Source organism: Erpetoichthys calabaricus (genome assembly GCF_900747795.2).
Source record: "Erpetoichthys calabaricus chromosome 1 unlocalized genomic scaffold, fErpCal1.3 SUPER_1_unloc_25, whole genome shotgun sequence".
NCBI classification, from domain to species: Eukaryota; Metazoa; Chordata; class Cladistia; order Polypteriformes; family Polypteridae; genus Erpetoichthys; species Erpetoichthys calabaricus.
Genome location: NW_026261591.1, coordinates 2,385,009 through 2,405,192, shown reverse-complemented (window position 1 = coordinate 2,405,192; position 20,184 = coordinate 2,385,009). Strand labels below are relative to the sequence as shown.

General features: G+C 41.3%; 1 protein-coding gene across 3 annotated transcripts in view; it reads left to right on the top strand.

Annotated features, from left to right (window-relative positions):
- The window catches only part of LOC114645176 (NACHT, LRR and PYD domains-containing protein 1b allele 4-like), a 140,802-nt gene that overhangs the window by 9,384 nt on the left and 111,234 nt on the right, over window positions 1-20,184 (top strand). Inside the window, exons 2-3 of one of the 3 annotated variants that reach the window (XR_007933971.1) lie at window positions 3,821-3,994; window positions 4,960-5,741. Coding sequence is in view for 1 of the 3 variants with exons in the window: in XM_051921822.1 (XP_051777782.1) it covers window positions 3,821-3,994; window positions 4,960-5,068 (283 nt within the window). In the remaining 2 variants the exon portion in view is untranslated. Of the gene's footprint in view, window positions 1-3,820; window positions 3,995-4,959; window positions 6,213-20,184 lie in introns of those variants that run through there. The other 2 variants (XR_007933970.1, XM_051921822.1) reach the window with 2 other exon arrangements.

Here is a 20,184-nt window from a genome sequence, read left to right as displayed (position 1 = left end):
GGTGATATGACAGAAGTATGTAGATATTGTTTGGATTTAAACTTTAAATCGGAGACTTGTAAATTGTCTAATTCGTGTTGCCATCAGGGAGAAGTAGGGTTTCTTCCCAATGAAGAGGCGTATGCATGAGAATTAAAAGATTTGTTGTTTAATGAAAGTGAAATCCGGCAGAGATGCAAAGTGGTTGGCGTATAGCGCAGGCCGGAGGGTTGGCGAGCAAAGCAAGCAGGTGGCAAAGCCCCCTAGTAATATTAAAGTGACAAATACTAAAATGATGCATTATTAAAATAAAATAAAATATAGTGACATGGCTTATGCTGATAGGATAACATGTTTAAAGTGACTCATAATGAATGAAAAAAAAAACAAAGTTATATAGTAGTGACCTACAGTAAAATATCAGATGTAGATTATAGCTAATACACTTAATACAGCTTATGAGCAGAGAAGGGGCATCAGGCCAAGAATTCAACCACCGCCACCCTGTTTTGGAAGAGTTAAAGTGTCTAATGGCTCAATGGGCAAAATATCTCTTATATCTGTCCATATTGCAGTTCTGTGATAGCAGTCTACCACTATAAAAAACCCTCTACTTAATTATGGTGGTGTATAGTGGGTGATGTTTATTGTTCATAATAGATAGCAGCTTGCACAGTGTCCTTCTTTCTGCCACCATCAACAGAGAGTCCATTTCTATACCAGCCACAGATCCTGCTCACCAGATCAGCTTGTCAATACACTCAGCATCTCTTTTCTTCAAGCTACCTCCTCACCAGCACACGACAGTATAGAAAAGAGTACTGGCAACCACCGACTGATAGAACATCTGCAGGAGTTTCTTACATTTGTATGTTAAAGGAGCTCAGCATCCTTAGAAAACAGAGCCAGCTTTGCCCCTTCCTGCACAGAGCCTTTGTGTCCTCTGACCAGTCCAGCCTGTCATCCAACTGCACTCCAAGGTATTTACAGGTCTTCACCCACTCCACATCAACCCCTTCAATACAGACAGGTTTCAGCAGTGGTCTAGACCTACAGTATTCCATGACCATCTCATTGGTTTTGGAATAAATAGCATAAGTTAAAAAGAAAAACTTCATACAAAGTTGCAGAATAGTGCAATTATAAAGGAGATGTGCAAATTATGATGTTCAAGTAAAAGTGTGAATGTGTAGTGTGTATGGATGTGCATACACATTCATGTACATACACTGTACACACACACATCTTCATATAGTATATGACAGAATGTATATAATATACAAAGAACTGAAGCTAAGTTACTGGTTCTCAAACAAGTCTCTCAAAGGCTATGGCTCTGGGAAAGAAACTAAAGAGGAGTCTGTTAGTTTTAGTTTGAATTGGCCTGAAGCATTTACCAGAGGAGAGTTTTTTTGGAATAAGTGATGAGCGGGTGAGATGAGTCCGTGGTGATCGTTTTGACACAGTTAGTTACATAAGATATCTACAGGTCTGCTACAGATAGTAGAGCACAGCCAAATATTTTCTCAGCATACCTCTCAACACTCTGTAATGTATTTTTGGAGTGTGCCATTGCTGAACCAAACCAGGCAACATGTGATTTTTATTCTTCTTCTTCTGGCTGCTCTCATTAGGGGTTGCCACAGCGGATCATCTTCTTCCATATCTTCCTGTCCTTGTCATCTTGTTCTTTAACACCCATCACCTGCATGGACTCTCTCCCCACATCCATAAACCTTCTCTTAGGCCTTCCTCTTTTCCTCTTGCCTGGCAGCTCTATCCTTAGCATCCTTCTCCCAATATACTTAACATCTCTCCTTTGCACATGTCCAAACCAACACAATCTCGTCTCCCAACCGTCCAACTTGAGCTGACCCTCTAATGTCCTCATTTCTAATCCTGTCCATCCTCGTCACACCCAATGCAAATCTTAGCATCTTTAACTCTGCCACCTCCAACCCTGTCTCCTGCTTTCTGGTCAGTGCCACCATCTCCAACCCATATAACATAGCTGGTCTCACTACCATCCTGTAGGCCTTCCCTTTCACTCTTGCTGATATCCGTCTGTCACAAATCACTCCTGACACTCTTCTCCACCCACTCCACCCTGCCTGCACTCTCTTTTCACCTCTCTTCCACACTCCATATTACTCTGTACTGTTGATCTCAAGTATTTAAACTCATCCACCTTTGCCAACTCTATTCCCCTCGTCCTCACCATTCCTCTGACCTCCCTCTCTTTCACACACATGTATTCTGTCTTGTTCATATTGATACTATATTTGAGAATGTGATTACACTTTCAATTATGGCTTGGTAAAATTGAACTAGGATTGGCTGGGAGATATTTAATTTCTTTAGTTGGCGTAAGAAATACAATCACTGCTTTGTTTTTTTAGTGATGGAAGTAATATTAAGGTTCCAGCTTAAAGTGTTTGTGATAGTTGTGCCCATAAACTTAAAGGGTTCCACCAAGCCGACTGCAATGAGTACAGAATCATTCATTTTAAGTGGGAGAGGTGGCAACTGCTGTTTGTGAAAGTCAATGACTTGTTAAGTTTATCAGGGAGGAATGAATCTGAGTAAGTGCTGGGAGATGTCTTCTTTTTGTAATTTGTAACAGAATGAAGGCTTCTCCATTACAGAGTAGTGATTGTTTGCTGAACATTGAAATTCCAGTTTATTTTAGAATTTCCATTTAACATATCTGATTGCTTTGTTTAGCCAATTCATGGCCTGTCTGTAAGTGTCCTTATCACCAGTTTTATGTTCTTCTTTCTTTCACTTGATGGATATTACTTAGTTCATTGAACCATGTCTCTCCTTTGTTATAAATCACAACAACTCTTCACAGCAATCTAATGCTCCAACTGACTCATCATTCCATGAGCGAACTGATTTCTTTACTGGTTTAGCTAATTTTAGCTGTTGTTTATAAGTGGGTAGCATCTGTAGCATAACATGGTCAGATTTCTCTTTTCATTTAACTTCAAATGTCAGACTGGTCAATTCAATTTAATTTTCAATTATTTATAATTATTATTATTATTATTATTATTATTATTATTATTATTATTATTATTATTATTATTATTATTATTATTATTATTAACAGTGATTACTACTGACATGTCTGGCACCTGTGCTGCTCTCGTTCTTCATTTGTCTCCTGTCTTTGTCAAAAGAAATGACGCCTTACCAATGTGTGACTGATTTTAATATTCTAACATTTTGCATGAATATTTCTGATAATATTTGTAAAAGCTTGTAAAGAACCCACCATCTTTATTCCATCCCCTTACTGTCCACCAGCCAGTCCTGACTTTTATAAACAGATGTCATTGAAAAGGTAGGACATTAAGAAATGAGCCGCTGTTGTGTCAAATTCAAACTTTGTGGACACAAACATGTCACTCATGTGACCCCCACATGTCCCGTTTATGTTAAGCTCTGCAGTGACCAGAATGACAACATGTCTACACATCCTGAGTCCTGAATGACATAAAGAAATCCCACTTTGTCACCCCCCTTGTCACCTTCTACAAGTCCATGTGGCCTCTCAAGTGCAGGACGCTGTCAGTCTCATTCCTTGAGGTTCATGTCCAATATTAATGTCCGTGTGTCCATTTCAATGACTTCTCACCTGTCAGTACAGCATGAAGGCAGGAGACCCTCTCAGGTGTTTGGTGCCTTACTTATAAGAACAGCAGTGGTCTCAGGTTCAAACAGGCTCAGTAAAAAGTAAAAATGCCAGCAGTCATTGAGCCTTTGAGCTCTGTGGCCTTCTGTCTGTCTGCCTGTCCCTCCTCATGTTCACACTTCTCTTTCTTTATCTCTACAGCCTGCACTCATGTGGTCTCACCTCCAGATGTTCCTCATCTCTCTCCTCAGTCCTCTCTTCTCCACACTCACAGATGACTGAACTGAACCTAAACTTCAACAAACTGGAAGATTCAGGAGCTCATCAGCTGTGTGAAGGTCTGCGGACCCCAAACTGTAAATTAGAGATACTGGAGTAAGTAAACAGGGTACGATGTATGAGGTTATGAAGTCACAGCTGACAAGCTGATGGACGGACTGATCACAGGACACCACATGGACTGACTGAAGGAAGGAGAAGGACAGGCAGTGGGACGAGAAGGACAAAGAGCAGTGGACAAGTGGAGCTGGACAGAGGTGACAGACAGGGAGGACAACAAAGATAATGAGAGATGACAGGAGGAGAACAAGAAAGAGGAGAAGTGTGAGATGAACTGAGAAAAGGAAGAGAAGAAAAGGTGGACAGACAGAGGGATAAGGACACGGGGAGGAGAGGTGACAGGATCAGGAGAGCAGGCAGAGTGGACAGGAGGAGAGGGTGGACAGGGTTATTGCGGTCACTTGGAACTATCAAGACAGAGAAGAGCCAATGTCAGTGGATAAGGTGGTGAGGTGAGGAGGCTTCAGGCCTGACTAGGCCTTAGAAAGGAAATCAGGCTTTTAAATTCAAAATAAAATCAAAAAGAGTCTCAGAGGCGTGAAGTGTGTCTGACCAGAGGGAGAACCGTGAAAACTCCAGCTGGAGCAGAGACAAGTCCACAAGACACACACAGAGATAATAAATAATGACTAAATAGAATAAAAATAACAGATAATACAGAATTAAAAAAATAATAAATGAACAGAATAATGTTATAAAAACAATGGAAAACAATGAAGGAGAATAATAAAAAAAAAAAGCTGTCAGCAGGCGCCATGGAGGACCCCCGGCCTGACTAAAACACCTTCACTGAGATGAGATGAAACCAAAAGGCCTTCAGAGGACGGTTACCTGATAGGACAGTGAACTGAGTGACCAGCAGGCTGACACACATGTCATGTGACTTAGGAACACTGTGGAGATTTCTGGGAAGTTGACCTGAGTGGGCGTGTCACTGTGATAGTACAGTGTGTGAGGTGGGGGCCTCTTATGTTTGTAACTCACTCTTGTGTCCTTCACAGGCTGCTGTTTAATGGGATCAGTGAGAGTGAAATGATGAACCTGAGGTTACTACAGGAGGAGCTGAACAGGACTGGACGGCAGGTGAATATTAATACAGAAGAAGACTGAACATGTTGATCATCTGACCCCGGTGATGGCACCCCCTGTCCATTTCCTCTAAATTCTTCTCTTTATTCTTTTATAATCTCCTCAGCTGTCCTCCACATTTAATAAACTCTCCATGTCTTCTTCACAGCCTGTGTGATTCCTCTTTAAAGTCACTTGTGTTTCTCCACCCTGTGACCCTGAACTGGTAACCAAGCTCCACAAGTTCAGACCAGAGACATCTGACTTTCATCACCCAGAGAACCACAGTGAGAATTGTCCTCTTAAACTAGCTGGGGTCACAAAGCCCACTGAGGGGAGCAGCAGGAGTAAACACGAGTGGACATTCCAGTTGAAGGGTGATGGAAAGTGAGGCCAATCTTGGCATTAGTGACAAATTCTAGACAGGCACCGGGCTGTCACAGGTCAAGCTGATGGCCACCTCAACAGAAAACTTATAAGCCTACTGCTCCTCAACATCATGTGGTGTTGTTTGAACCTGTGTCTGTTTCACAGAAGAGCTACAAAGACAAAGATGGTTATAGAGACAGGAGAGATGGGGGACAGATGAGTACAGAAGAGGAGAGTCAAATAGGACAGAGGGGGACAATAAATGGAGGAGATAAGGAACATTTAAATGTGAAACCGTGGAAAAGCTGAGTTACATTAGAATGGAGAAGAGAGTTTGATTTCCAAGGTCAGCAGCCTTGAAGGAGACATGATGGCCATCTACACCTCTTCTGAGCCGAGAAGGCTGAAGATCTTTGTGAACAAAAAGACTCTGCTCTGCATCAGTTGTGGTTCAAGCAGATCCATAACATGTCAGAATGTGAAGAAGCGAAGTTGGATGACATCCTCCACTAGAAAGAGGAGTGAAGTGAATAATATAATAAGAGTACAAGGATGTAGAAGTGAGGAGGTGACAGTAAATATGACAGACAGTGATGCAAGTGCAGATGTCATGAGGAGTCACAGATTGTGGACTCTGATTATTTCACTGATGACTGATGAGGATGACAACAGTATTGGACCACCATAATGAGTGATAATTAATGAGCTGCGCACAACTGAACTACTACTACTGTTCTTACTGTGGTGGATGTAGACATATGTTGTTTGACATATGCATGTTAAATTGGTTTAATTGACACGAGAGTATCATTGCTGTATTCTCCGAATGAAGCCGAAAAAATTATAATTATAGATGTATACTATATGACTTACGGTTTTGAACAAAATTAAGCGTTCCATAAAAAGGTTGCACGATTTACCTAATTTTTTATATATATACTAGCCGACACCCACCGTAGCATATGGCGGAGTAAGTATAGGAATGGAAAACGGTGAGAATGGAATTCAGAAATCAAGAAGGAAGAAATACCTCTTGAAAGACACAGTTGTGAATAGGTGTTTTGCTGGAGACGACAGATAATGAGTTGAAAGATCTAACCCAAGAAAAAGCCACGTACAACTGACAGTGGGAGAAGACTGGTTGTTTTAGATTAACGCAAATCTTTGCAAACGTTTGTCCTTGGGACTTGTTGATAGTCATGGAGAAGGTGAGTCTGAGTGGGAATTGTGTGCATTTAAATTTAAAAGGGAGATTGGTGTCGGAAGGAAGGAGAGAGATTCTGGTAATGAAGATTGTTTCAGAATTTTGGATAGAGATCAGTTTGCACTCAATAATATGTGTATGTATTCGGGTAACAATGAGTCTTGTTCCGTTGCAAAGACCTGCCAGTTGGTGTGAGGGTGTGTAAAAACTCCTGTGGATATGTTAGTTGATCATTAGGATCGTCACTGACCACTGTATCTACACTCTTGAAGGTCACTTTTTCACCCTGTATAAGATCAAGAACTTTGTTGTTAATATGTAGAGAATCATCATTTGTGACGCTCAGTATTCCTCTTGCAGCAAGTTCTTGGGGAGTCACAGTCGAGAAATTAATATCACCTGTAAAGTTTAGCAACTGGGTCTTGTTGTTGTGGTAAACATTGAAAAGGTAGTTCTGCCGTGTCTCCAGTTTTACTTTCCCCAACTTGAAGAAGCCATTGAACAAATTGAGTTTCACTTTCGAGAGCTCTCATATTTTTTGTGAGTTTTAGGACCTTCATTTTGTTCCACAGCCTGTGCTTGTTGATGCAAGAGGCAACGGTGAGGGTTTTGAGAACCGCGGAAGATAACAGGCAGTATTTGGCGGAAAGCTCCACCGAGAAGAATGGTTTTATTACCGAAAGGTGCATTTTCGTGAGTGAGATCTCGCAGTAGTCTGTCAACAGCTTGAAATGCATAACAATGCGTCATTGGTGCTTCATCCCAGATGATAATTTTCACTTCAAGTATATTATTGGCATCGTTGGTATTTGGCTTCACGTTGCAGGTTGATGTTGGTGTGATTTGAAGAGGTATTTTGAACACGGAATGTGCAGTATGGCCGCCAGGTAGCAAAGTTGCTGTGAATCCAGTTGAAGCAACCGCTATTGCTACGTCTCCTCTACCTCTCACAGAATGAATGAGGGTTTTGTATACAAAGGTCTTGCCTGTTCCTGCAGGGCCGTCGAGAAAGAAACATTTCTTGGAATGAACAGGTGGATTGTATATTGCCTGTAGTACTGTTTGTACGACTGTTCGCTGATCATCATTGAGTTGTTGTGTGTAATCTGAAGCTACTTTTTGTTCGTAGAGAATGTCAACACAGGTTGGAGTATAAGGTGGGATGAATTCAGTGACTGGGAGATGAAATTGTTGAAGAGTCATACCATAGCACTTGAGTATTTCATTAATTTCTGAGAGATCATACATCGGGGCAATGTCAGTGGAATATTTAGTAAACAGGTCTTTGCAAATTGCCAGTTTATGTGTTTGCCATTAGTCCGGGACTTTGACAGGTTCCCCAAAGGCACAAATGATAGTGAAGACTTGTCTCATATGTACAGGCATCTTAGTTTGTGTCGCTTCATAAAGAGTGTCGTGCCAAATCTTGTCATCGTTAAGGAGACCTAACTCTTGACATGCTGCTTTAAATGAGCTGCATATGTTTCCATTTATGGTTCTAAGCTCCTGGAAAGTAGTAGCTCCTGGAAACCATGTTAAGAGGGCGCGTAAGTAGTAGCATTCAGAGTCTTGAATAGAGACAATTGGCATTCTACCTATAGCGTTACTTTTTCGTAGTCGTCGCTTCCACATACTAGCCTTGGAATCAAAAGTATAATAGTGTGGAATGTCTATATAGTGGTGTGATTTCACATGAGTAACCATCTTATTCAGGTCAAACCATGCTGTTAGCATGGTTTTTCTCGTTGCTTCTCAATTTAAGGTTTCTTCTTCGAGACCTTCATGAAACAGGACAGTTTGTTGTTCGGGAAGATGGACAGGTAATCGTATAATTGTGTGAGATTTGTTTTGATATACTGTACTCATTAAGACACCACATAGCTCCTGGAGCACTAACATATCTTCCGTCCAAAAAAGTTGTCATTTCATCATGAACCAAGTCATCGTTAGCATGTTCTTGCTGTAAGGTAATGGAAGCTGCATCGGAACCTTTGTGAACATCATTTGTAGAGATTATTTGATGGACTTTATAGATGAGCAAACTTCAACATTAATATGTGCTTTGAATTTTTTTAGATTGCCGCTGGAGTGTAAAATACTAAATGTATTCCACATTGATAATCTGTACGTGTAAAATTGGCATTGAGTAAACCTGATTTGGTTTTTGGTTCTTTTATTGGGAACATGTTGTAAAGCTTTGTGCCAGCCAATGTCTCCGTAAGGGAATAAAAGTGTGTAAACCATAGGATCACAATTCATATTGAGCGTGGAAATCTGTTTACAGGATTTTCCTCTGGGATAGATGCAAATATCCCTTTCAGCAGGGGGTTCGCCATCTTCTCCGACAAAAATCAATGCAAGATCGGTGTGACATGTTGGGGCATTGTATCGTCATAAATCCTGCCCAGGGTTTTCCCAACTGTCCATATCCTGAAGAGGTAGAAATGTTAGCGTATAGTGGAGAGATTTGGTGATAAATTTGCCCGTGTATTTTAAAACAGTATGGTCCATGGCCAGGAGGTTGAGTTATCTGTGCACCCATGGAAGCAAACGCTAGAGAAGAGTTGTATTCTCGAATGTGTTCACGATAATTTTTACCTTCTGATGTTTGCTGTGTAAGAAGCTGTTGTAAAGACACAGGTGGCTCCCGCAAGGGTGGTAAAGCTACTTTACCGTCGTGGCAGCACCTGAAGTACTTGTTGGATGTATTACGCTCAGCAGGCCAGTATAGTGCATGACAGTGTTTGCTCTGCTGGTCTGGAGTCCCAATGTTGTACTCTTGGACGGGAAGACAGGAATGAGGTGAAGAAGTACCTATGGTAACGGGAAGACAATTGTGTGTATGTTTGCTGAGACTGCGTTGGTTTGGAAACGTTGCTTTGCAGATGTCGCATTGCAAGAGTTGTGAATGAGTTTTGTTGTGTTTAGTCAGACAATCCTGTGTAGTGAACTTCTTATTGCATTTCTGGCACTCATATAGTCGTTGAGAAGAATGCCTTTTCTTGTGTTTAGCAAGTGAGGTTCGCATTTGAAAAGTTTTGTTGCAGGAATCGCACTGGAAGAATGTGTTACTGGAGTGGGAGTCAGGTAATTTTTCAACGGAGTGAATTTTTATGTGTTTGTGAAGATAGTTCTGCATTGTTAAACGTTTTGTGCAAGTGTGACACTGAAACAATTTGTCATTGCAGTGAATTTTATGTTTGGCAAAGCTGGGTTCTGTTTTGAAAGGTTTACTACAAATGTCACAGAGGAAGGCTGTACCAGTAGATGAAACTGTAGTGTTTTGTGGAAGAGAAGAATGACTGAGGACTGATGTGTTGGTGTTATCAGACATTATGTGCTGCTGCAGAGACATGATCAGAATCGGTAGGAGGGCTTCATAGTGGCCATTGTCCAGTTGTCCTGAGTACAGAAGGTAAATGAAGAGAGTATTTCCAGAATTGTAAATGCTAGGCGGGATGTTGGGGTCGTGTTTGAAGTAAATGACAATGGTAGCATGGAGAATCTCTGAAAGAGCTTGAATTTCAGCTTCACCACCATAAACTCCAGATGTTGCCATGTATTGATAATACTCCTGACCTGTTGTGATAACTCGATTTGTGTTGGAAAGAACAACAGGAAGAACGTCTCCAAATCTGTCCCAATGTGATGCAACAAAATCTGCTACCCTATGTCGTAGTGAGAGTACATTGCCTTCCTCAACCGTTTGTGTCAAAAAATAACCCACTGATAGGAACAGGCATTTGCCGGATCACAGAATAGAGATGACATTGTACAAAAACCTGTCGACAGAGAAGATATTATCATTCATTTTATAACAAACGATTAGGAAACCACCGTCGCAGTATAACGAAAATAGCAAGGTGTATGGGAGGCCACAGGCAGCGTGGGGAAGGGTTTGAAAGAGGATGAATAAGAATCGAGAAATGCCATGTCGGCTATGTGTGGGTGGGACCGGTTTTGAGGTGGAAGCAGGACGAACCAGAAGAGAAATATATATAAAAGATAAAGTTGATATATGACAATATATCTTTGACACTATGTATCAGACAAAGGAAATCACATCAATCCACAAGAACAATAATGAATTGCCATCTGAAGTGTGCAATGTCAATACGAATTACAAAATATAACTAGAGAGTTAAGTGTCAGATAGACTCTGAAAATATAGAGGTCAATGCCTTTGAGTGTGCTGAGGCTTCACAAAGATTCAGTAACCAGTGACCATGTCTGCTCGAGACTTCGAAGCCCTGTCACGATGCAATCCAGTACTCATGTCTTCTCAGTGCTTCCAACCAAGCTTGACGATTCCAGTGCACATGTCTGCTTACTGCTTTCAATCATTATTCATCGAACTCCCGTTTGAAGTACATATGGCATCAACATATTAACTGCGCTGTGTCTCTCAGCCTCTCTGATGAGCTCCGGATTGACACCTTTGAATGTTTGGTGCAGCAGAGCAAATTCAACCTGATCTACCACAGTGGGTTTGTTATCACCTTATTCAATGGAGGGGTTCATGGATGTCAAATGGCGATGAATAGAAGATGAATTAATGTAAATACGTAAGCTGCCTTACGCAATTAGTTATCGCATTTTGATGGCAATTCTAAGTGAGGATGATTCCCAAACAGATCTCTTATGCGATCCTTCCATAGTATCTCTCAAAATTATTTAATTCAAATTGGTTATAAAGATTTCACTCCTCATCATTTTATTATTATTATTAATTTTGCTGAGTCTTTAATTCGGATCGAACTCGGGCTAACACTACGCTCAGAATTTGAAAGCAACAACCTTAGTCAGTTGAGCCACTGACGGCGTCTTTTCTTCATAGCAAACTCGTTACATTTGCGCTCCACAAAATATTGTAAAGTATTAATAAATGAAATATTTCAATACTTGATCGAATAATAACATCTGTGATTTAAAGATTTCACCTTTTCTTTCTCAAATGTGCTTACCTATATACTGTATATCATGGCAAAGTACAGGGATAAACCTTTATTTTCCGTCTACTCCGTTTTAATTAAGTCAGAACAAAGAAAACATTTACGGCTATTAAATGTGATCTCAAGAAAAGATGAGTATTAATTATAATACTAATAACAGGAGCGATTATAATGATACAGTGCAAAAGTAAATACTAATTGAAAGAGCCGGGAATCCATGAGGTGAGGCGTCTTATTTTGTTTAACTCTTGCTATCGTACAGTACATTCTGCCTGTTGGCGTTAGTTATATTTATATTTTTTAGACATCAAACACTAGAAACTGCTGACGAACCCTTCTCTTCGTTGTCAGTCTGTAGCAACGAAAAAATAAAAGCAAAAAGAGTTGTAACAGACATCATTGAAGTGAGGGAAAAGAAAAAGGGTGGATCGCCCCGTAAATTCGTAGAACAGAAGGCAGGTTTAAAGTTTGGAAAAGAGTGTAAGAAATGGCATAAACAGAGTAATGGAAGGTGGCCAGAGGAAGGGACAGGTTATTTATATGAGGTGCAGGAGATTAAGAGAATGTTAATGGCAAAAGCTGCTTCGGGATGTTATGGCTCGGGTCCATATGGGATGGACAAGTTTGAAAAATGGGTAAAAGTAATAAAGGATAGAGCATTAGACAATGTCAGGAAACATGCATATGATTTAGAAGCCAAAGCACACATGGAGCAAGAGAAAAATAAAGAGCAAGAAAAGATTATTGCAGTTTTGAGTACTACCAAACTAAAAGGAGATAAATTGAAGGAAAAGGAAAAAGATGTTTATAGGAAAAGGAAGGAACTGTTACACTATCCAGCATTGCCTCCTCCGTATCTCCCACAACCTCAGCCTTTTGCTCTTCAAGCTCAAGGTGAAGAGGAGCCAAAAAATGAGGAGAAGGAGGAGGATGAAGGAGAGTCCCTTCATGCAGTTGCTAGTTTTCAGCCAGACATGCTGCCTGCTCTTCCGAGTGCGCCTTGTGTATCTTTGGCTCCGCCGCTGCTGTGTATAAAAGAAGGCATGACCACAAGAGCTCAAGCACAGGCTGCAGGCGCTGCAGAGGGAGGAAATCAACACGTACTCCCATTAATTCAAGTTCCCAATCCTGCTTGTAATCCAGCACAGCCTAATTCAGATAATAACCCCAGATTCCTTCAAATTCAACATAATTGGGATATGCAAGAATTAAAAGAATTAGCTGCAGAAGTACCTTCCCCTGATGAGATGGGGGGCAGGAAATTTGTTGAGAGCTTGCAGGCTATGGATGATATGTATAAACCCAGTGGACAGGAGTGGACTATGGTTCTGCATAGAAAACTTAAGAGTGCATGGAATGATGTTAAGGGGGATTGGAATGACTGGTCAAAATTAACATCAGCCCGGCAGAAAGATGATGAGAGTGTGTCTGAATGGGAACATCGTCTGTCCGAGTTCATGGACAATCATTCTGGTATTGGGCAATGGCAATGGCTTTATTGTTTATAAATGGACATAACCTGAGTTACAGAAGGCTATTAAAACAACTTGCTTAGGATGGGCAAATAAAAAGATGGATGATGTTCACCCATATGCTATTCATGCTGAACGCAATATTAGAGAAAAACAAATTAAGACTCAAAGTAAATTGCTGGCAGCACAGTTGGCATTCTACTGTATTCTGGAGAACTGGCAGGCCGAGGTAGGGGTCGTAGAAGAGAGTCATACAGGGGTGGGAAAAGGGATTTCGAGTTTCAGCAACAAGATGGCTGCGGAACAACTGGTTTACAGGATGGAGGACAACATACATGTTATTTGTGCAGCCAATTGGGACACTTTAAGAGGAACTGCTCGAATCGCCCTATGCAATCCAATCAGGCCGGTGCAGGGGGTGTTGTGCAGTGACCAGCGCCCCAGACCTGGACCCAGACCCCTGCCCAGATGTGGCCACAACCCTAGGGATCTGCAGGGATGGGTGACGTGATGGGCCAGTACGCCGCCCTGACTCGGCAACCTGAAGCTGACCCAATGCTTACTCTCCTAGTTGATGGTAGATCATTGTCCTTCCTAGTGGACACTGGGGCAACTAGGTTTACTCTGCAATCCTCCCAGGTGTCGGGAATCCCCATCAATGAAATGACTGTGAATATTGTTGCAGTGGCCGGAGGTCCGCATCTATTACGTCAGACTGTACCTTTAAGTGTTGTTTCACCTTTAAACTCATTCACTGTCTCTTATTCCATTTTGCTCAGTGACGCTTGCCTGGTGAATCTTCTTGGATGTGATCTGATGGCAAAGCTACAAGTTTCAGTGACTGTCTCTCTTACGGGCACAGATATCACTTCACAGGCATTTGGTCTGTTTTCTCTACAGTGTACTACCTATTATGCAGCATGGGTGCTCAAAAACAATGATTTTCTTTGCATCAAGATTCCTCTGGTTCTAACCCAGCTCTCTCAGCTGCACTGTACAGCTCGCTATTTTGATCATCAGTTAGATGAGTCATGGACTGTATATTTTGAGACTTGTCCTTCCGAAGAAACAATTTTAATGACTTTTCTTTACCTTTCAGACGATAAAGCTGCAGCAGCCATTCATCTCACTGAACAACAGCGCATATGGTTTTTCCCAGGCTTTGTCCCACATGTTTCCTATGGCAAGACTGGCTCTATCCAGTGGAATGATTTAGGTATGTGGGTTAGACAGTGTAAGATGTTGCAAGACTGGTAGCATCAAGGTCAGGGTGTTTGGGTGTCTCCCACAGGGGTTCAAAAGATTGAAATAAATGAACATGTAGGGGTAGTTCGGAGAGTGTTAGAGTCAGGTTCCCCTATAATGTCACCATCTCCTCCTCTGCCCCCTCCCACATTGCCATGGTTAGATCAGCTCCCTTCTACTTTGTGGGCACAAGGGGAAATGATTTTGGTCTTATTATCGTCCCCATAAAGCTCAGTACCCACTCCCAGTGGAGGCAGAGGAAGGCATTAGTAAAGTTCATTCAGATTTGGTGTAACAAGGTGCAATAGTTGAAATCCTCTATTCTCCAGTAAATTCTCCCATACTCCCTGTAAAAAAAGCGGATGGATCCTGGAGGTTCGTCCAGGACTTGCAGGGGGTGACGAGAGCAACTATTGTGCCTAACCCTGCAACTATCCTCTCCACTGTCCCATCAGCAGCAAACTGGTTCTCTGTGATTGATTTAGCAAAAGCATTCTTTTCTATTCCTGCTCACCCAGATTCTCAATTTTGGTTTGCTTTCACATTTAAGGGTAAAAGATGGACTTGGACAGTTATGTCCCAGGGTTATACTGAATCTCCATGTGTTTATGGTCAAGAACTAGCTCATAATTTGGAGGGCTTACTTCCTCCTAGAGGTAGTGTTCTTATTTAGTATGTAGATGATTTGTTGCTTTACTTCGACTCAAAGTAGAATTGTGAAAAGGACTCCAAAGCTTTATTTTTTTATCTAGAAGAAAATGGCCATAAAGTTTCACGCTCCAAACTCCAGCTGGTTACACAAAAAGTTCAATACCTAGGTCATATTTTAACTCCGGGAGAACGGTCTCTTTCCAACTCCCGTATCGAGGCCATAAGATTTGTGCCTCGTCCTGAAACTAAGCAACAGTTGCTATCTCTTCTCAGCATGATTGACTATTGCCGACAGTGGATATTTTGCAGAACAGGCATGCCCTTTACAAGATCTGGTTCATGGAAAAGATCTTGCCCTGACAGATCCCATTGAGTGGAACCCTGAAGCAGACACAGCCCTATTTCAATTTGAAACAAGCTCTGACGTCAGCCCCTGTCCTTGGCATTCCAGATTACAAAAAGATTTTTTACCTTTATGTTGATGAAAAGAAAGGGTTTATGTCTATTCCAAATGTTTGGATCCTGTTGCTTCTGCTTTTCCAGCTTGCTTGTGAGCCATTGCAGCAGCCACTGAGGCTGTTCTTTCTTGTGCAGACATTGTTCTTATGTGCCCATTGGTTGTCCGTGTTCCTCATTCTGTACATTCTATTCTAGTTCAGGCTCGCACATCTCATCTCACATCGGCACTCCTGACGATTTATCAAAATGTTCTTTTAACTTTAGCTAGCATTATACTACTTTAAACCATGCCACTTTGCTTCCTACAGCTGATGATGGTGAACCCCATGATTGCGGGCAAGTCATTTTCATGTTACTAAACCTCGTTCTGATTTAGCCGACATTCCTCTTAATTCAGGCCATGTCGTGTTTGTTGATGGGTGTTCGTTTTGTCTTCCAGATGGTTCCCCCTCTGTCAGCTATGCTGTGGTAAGAGATAACACTTTAGTGGAAGGTGCCAAGCTCCCTCTCTCGTGGTCTGCTCAGGCCGCTGAACTTGTTGCATTGACACGTGCGTGCCAATTGCATAAGGGGGAAGATGTAACAATTTATACAGATTCAAGATATGCCTTTGGGGTGTGCCATGATCATGGCTCACTCTGGAAAACCTATTCAACATCACACACTGGTTGAAAACTTGCTAAATGCAATTATGGAACCAAAACAAATTGCTGTGGTAAAATGACAAGCACACACAAATGGACAGGATCCTGTTAGCCATGGCAATACGCAAGCAGACTATTGGGCGAAAGAAGCTGCATATACTGTAGGCCGGATGCTCCAGTGTTTCCTATAACACTAGCCACTTTAATGCAAGCCGAGCCACTAAATCTAGATATGACTTTTTTACAGGCTAACGTGTCTCCAGCTGAGCGCCGGATGTGGATTCGAAAAGGAGGATACCAGGATTCCAATGGAATGTAGAGACACACACAGACTAACAAACCTTTTCTTTCAAGGTCTTCTTTTCCAGGATTTGCAAAAGCTGCAAACACGGTATTGACCATGTTTCTAAAGATGTGATGGTGGCATGGGTAGAACAATTCTGGAGAGCTCCAAGTTTAATGTGGGTAAAAGCATACAGGTAGGACAATCTGTTATCCCTCTTTCGAATGGCCCATTTGACCACTTGCAGATAGATTTCATTGAGCTAACCCCATCAAAAGGTTACAAATATTGTCTTGTCATAATTGATGTGTTCTCTAAGTGGGTGGAAGCTTTCCCTTGTATACATGCAAATGCAAAATCAGTGGCAAAGGCCTTGGTAAGGGAGGTGGTGCCCTGGAAACTACACTCAGACAATGGGTCACATTTTGTTAATTCAGTGACCATTATTTAGCCGAATGGCTACAGATTGACTTAAAACACTATTGTGCCTATCATCCACAGAGTGGAGGCATGGTGGAAAGGGCAAATCAGACATTGAAACTGAAACTTGCTAAAATATGTGAAGAGACTGGTTTAAACTGTCCAGATGCCCTCCCACTGGTTTTGACTGCTATGCGAGGGCGAACACATAGACAGTTAGGACTCTCCCCTTTTGAGGTTCTGACAGGAAAACCAATGCCTGACCAACTTCCTGGTGGGAGAATTGAACTGGAAACCGTTGATGGGGATCTTTCTCATTTTCTTTCAGGGTTACAGAGGGTGCTAAAGGTGTCCATTCCCAAGTAAAGGAGACCTGGCGAGTAGCCCTATCTGATGACACTGAGAAAGAGGAGATCACCATAGGCAATTGGATTTTGGTTTGAGACGCTCGATGAAAGCATTGGAACCAGTCCCGGTGGAGAGGACCGCACCAAGTTCTTCTGTCTACTACTCACGCTATGAAGGCTGAAGGCATCAATTCCTGGATCCACCTTTCCCATTGCAGAAAGACTTCCTTGTTGACAACACCATGAAAATCCAAACCTTGAAAAGACATGTACCCACAGTGCTTATTTCTCTATCTTTGGTGTTTGTCTTGTATGAGGCTCTATCCAGGGTCATACAATCTATTGACTCCTGCTGTCTGGGGAAAGCAACAAATTCCTCAGATGATTGTATCCATTTTAATGTGTCTAACATACATCGACTGAAGCGCTCTTTATCTTTTCAGGTGTCACCCTGGGTTCAGACAGATAACATGTGGTGGGCTCTTATGAACTATACTGTCTCTAAAATGAAGAATGAATCATGTTATGTTTGCTCTCAACCACGACCTGATTTATGGGTCGTTCTCCATGTATACAATGATGAGACCTGCAATACATTTTATAGATGGTTACAATCCCCAGACTGTGGGAATGATACCTCTACTAAGAATGTTACTGATTGGGCATATTATGAGTGTTCAAAAAGGGTTCATATAGAAAAGACTAGTATACCAGACCCTATATGTCCACGAACCTGTACACTTCTTATGGGAAGTTACTTGTATCAGCCCCATTTCGCATCACGATGTATTTATTCCAGTATCTGGCCACAAACTGACACTCCCCCCCCCCCCCCCCCCTTATGTTACGCAGATAACTCCAGGTAAATATAAATGTTATCAGAGGAATGGTACAAATCCGGTCGGAACATTCCTTGGAAACTGTTCCTCTATTGTTTCATTGAAATACAGGAATGAAAGTCAGTGTGGTCCTGATAAGTCTAAACCCACTGCTTGTTCTCTTACTTTTCAGAATCGCTCATTAGCAGACAGTTTTTGGGCCTGTGTTCGAATGACGGGAGGGCACTCTCCTAAGGGTAGGTCTTCCAAGTGACTGGGATGGGACTTGTGCTTTGGTAATGGTTGCTCATGACATTCTTATTGCCCCCATTCTAGGCCCTATTTCTTTACTTCCTTATTCTCGAACTAGACGATCTGCTTCTGCTGTTTCTGAGTATGAGTGTGACCCTAAAGTATACATCAATGAGATAGGGCAACCCAAAGCCATCCCACATGATTATAAGGCTCGGGATGAGGTGGTTGCTGAATAGAAATCTCTTTTTCCCCTCGTAACAATCAATAAGAATGTTGAATGGATTAATTATGTATATTATAATTAGCAGCACTTCATTATCTTTAGCAGAGATGCTTTTAAGGCACTAGGTGAACAGCTTCATGCCACTTCTCAGATGGCATGGCAAAATCGTTTAGCATTAGATATGCTTTTAGCTCAGCAAGGTGGTATGTGTGTTATGTTTGGTGAAGCATGTTGTACTTTTATTCCTAATAACACTGCCTCTAATGAGTCCTTTACTCGCACACTAGAGAGATTGGAAGGTCTAGCTCTTGAACTTAAGGCTAATTTTGGTTTTGCCCCCTCGTGGTGGTTTCCTACAAAATGGTTCAATGATCTTTTTGGAGAATTTGGTAGCTGGTTCGCTCAGGTTGGGATGGTAATTTTTGCCGTCCTTTTAATTATTGGTCTCATTTTTTGCTGTTGTATCCATATCCTGCATAATGTAATGTCAAATATGATGTCTAACAATATGATAAAAAATATGGTCCTTCGAGTTTCCCCTACAAATCCAACTGCCCCTTCTCTGAATGATCTTAAAGATTCTGAAGCATTTCTTTTTCATATTCCTGATATTGATGATATGTAAGAAAAGTGAACCGTTTCGGTTCAAAGGGAGGAGTGTAAGAGTTGAATTTGAACCTAGTCCAATGTGCACCTGGCATGTGTCTGAGTCTCATATCCTTCTGAGCTTAAGCTTAAAAGCTGACGCTGTTATTTTATTATTCACTATATATATATATATATATATATATATATATATACAGTATATATAGGTCATTGTTCTTTTTTTTCTTCTTGAGGTTCACACAGCTACTCAAAATAAAAATGAAAAATATACATTCAAAAAGTCACGTACATCCTAAACAAACGGGACTATCAATAAAATCGTGGTCATCTAAGGTATCAACATCTGTCATGTTCTGTTAGCAACTGGGTGTGACCAATCATGTTAAAAGTTTTCTGAATTTGTGATGAATTCCTTTTAAAGAATAGTTACCTAATCAATGAATTGTATAAATATAGCGCTGAGGACATTTTTTCCTTTGTAGCAATGTGACTAACATGTGGCTAACATATTAATACACTTGTTACCTCTTCGGATATTTAGATAAATAACAATTGACGCTTTCTCTTGCCTGTGTTTTCTATTGCTTAAATCAGGGCATTCCAGTGGGGGGGGTACCTGTATTCATAAATTTCTTTGACACCAACAAATAACGAGGTTGAAAGCAGCAGTGCAATTTTAAAAGCTTGTATGCACGCTCGTAATTGGATAACACTAATTTGGCCATCATTAGTAAATCATCACATCAGCCTGAATCCTGCTCCACTCCGCTCCGCTAAAAGATCCAGCACATAGACACACACACAGAATTTTCTTATTGCCAGTTTTATTCCTTTACGAGTTACTTAAGAAACAGATTTGTGCAGCTTTGAGAACACAATCCAATGGTCCTGTGAGTTGTAACTATCTAGCTCGTGGTGTTGTCATAGCAGATGAAATGACGGAGATTAATATATGGAGTAATCAGTTTTAATACAGTGTCCTACACAGTCCCAATAAAGGATGCAATAGTTCTTTGATTGTAATGAGCACATCTACACCTTTTCATTCGCGTATCCTTCCATTTTGTACCTGGTGGGTAGCGGGTGACAGCACCTCGCACACATTTACTTACACATTACAGGCACAGAGGCAGTGACAACACAGTGAAAGCAATTAAAAATTGAGGCAAACTTCAAACAAAGTGGCTATTTTGCTTGCCTACATCATTGA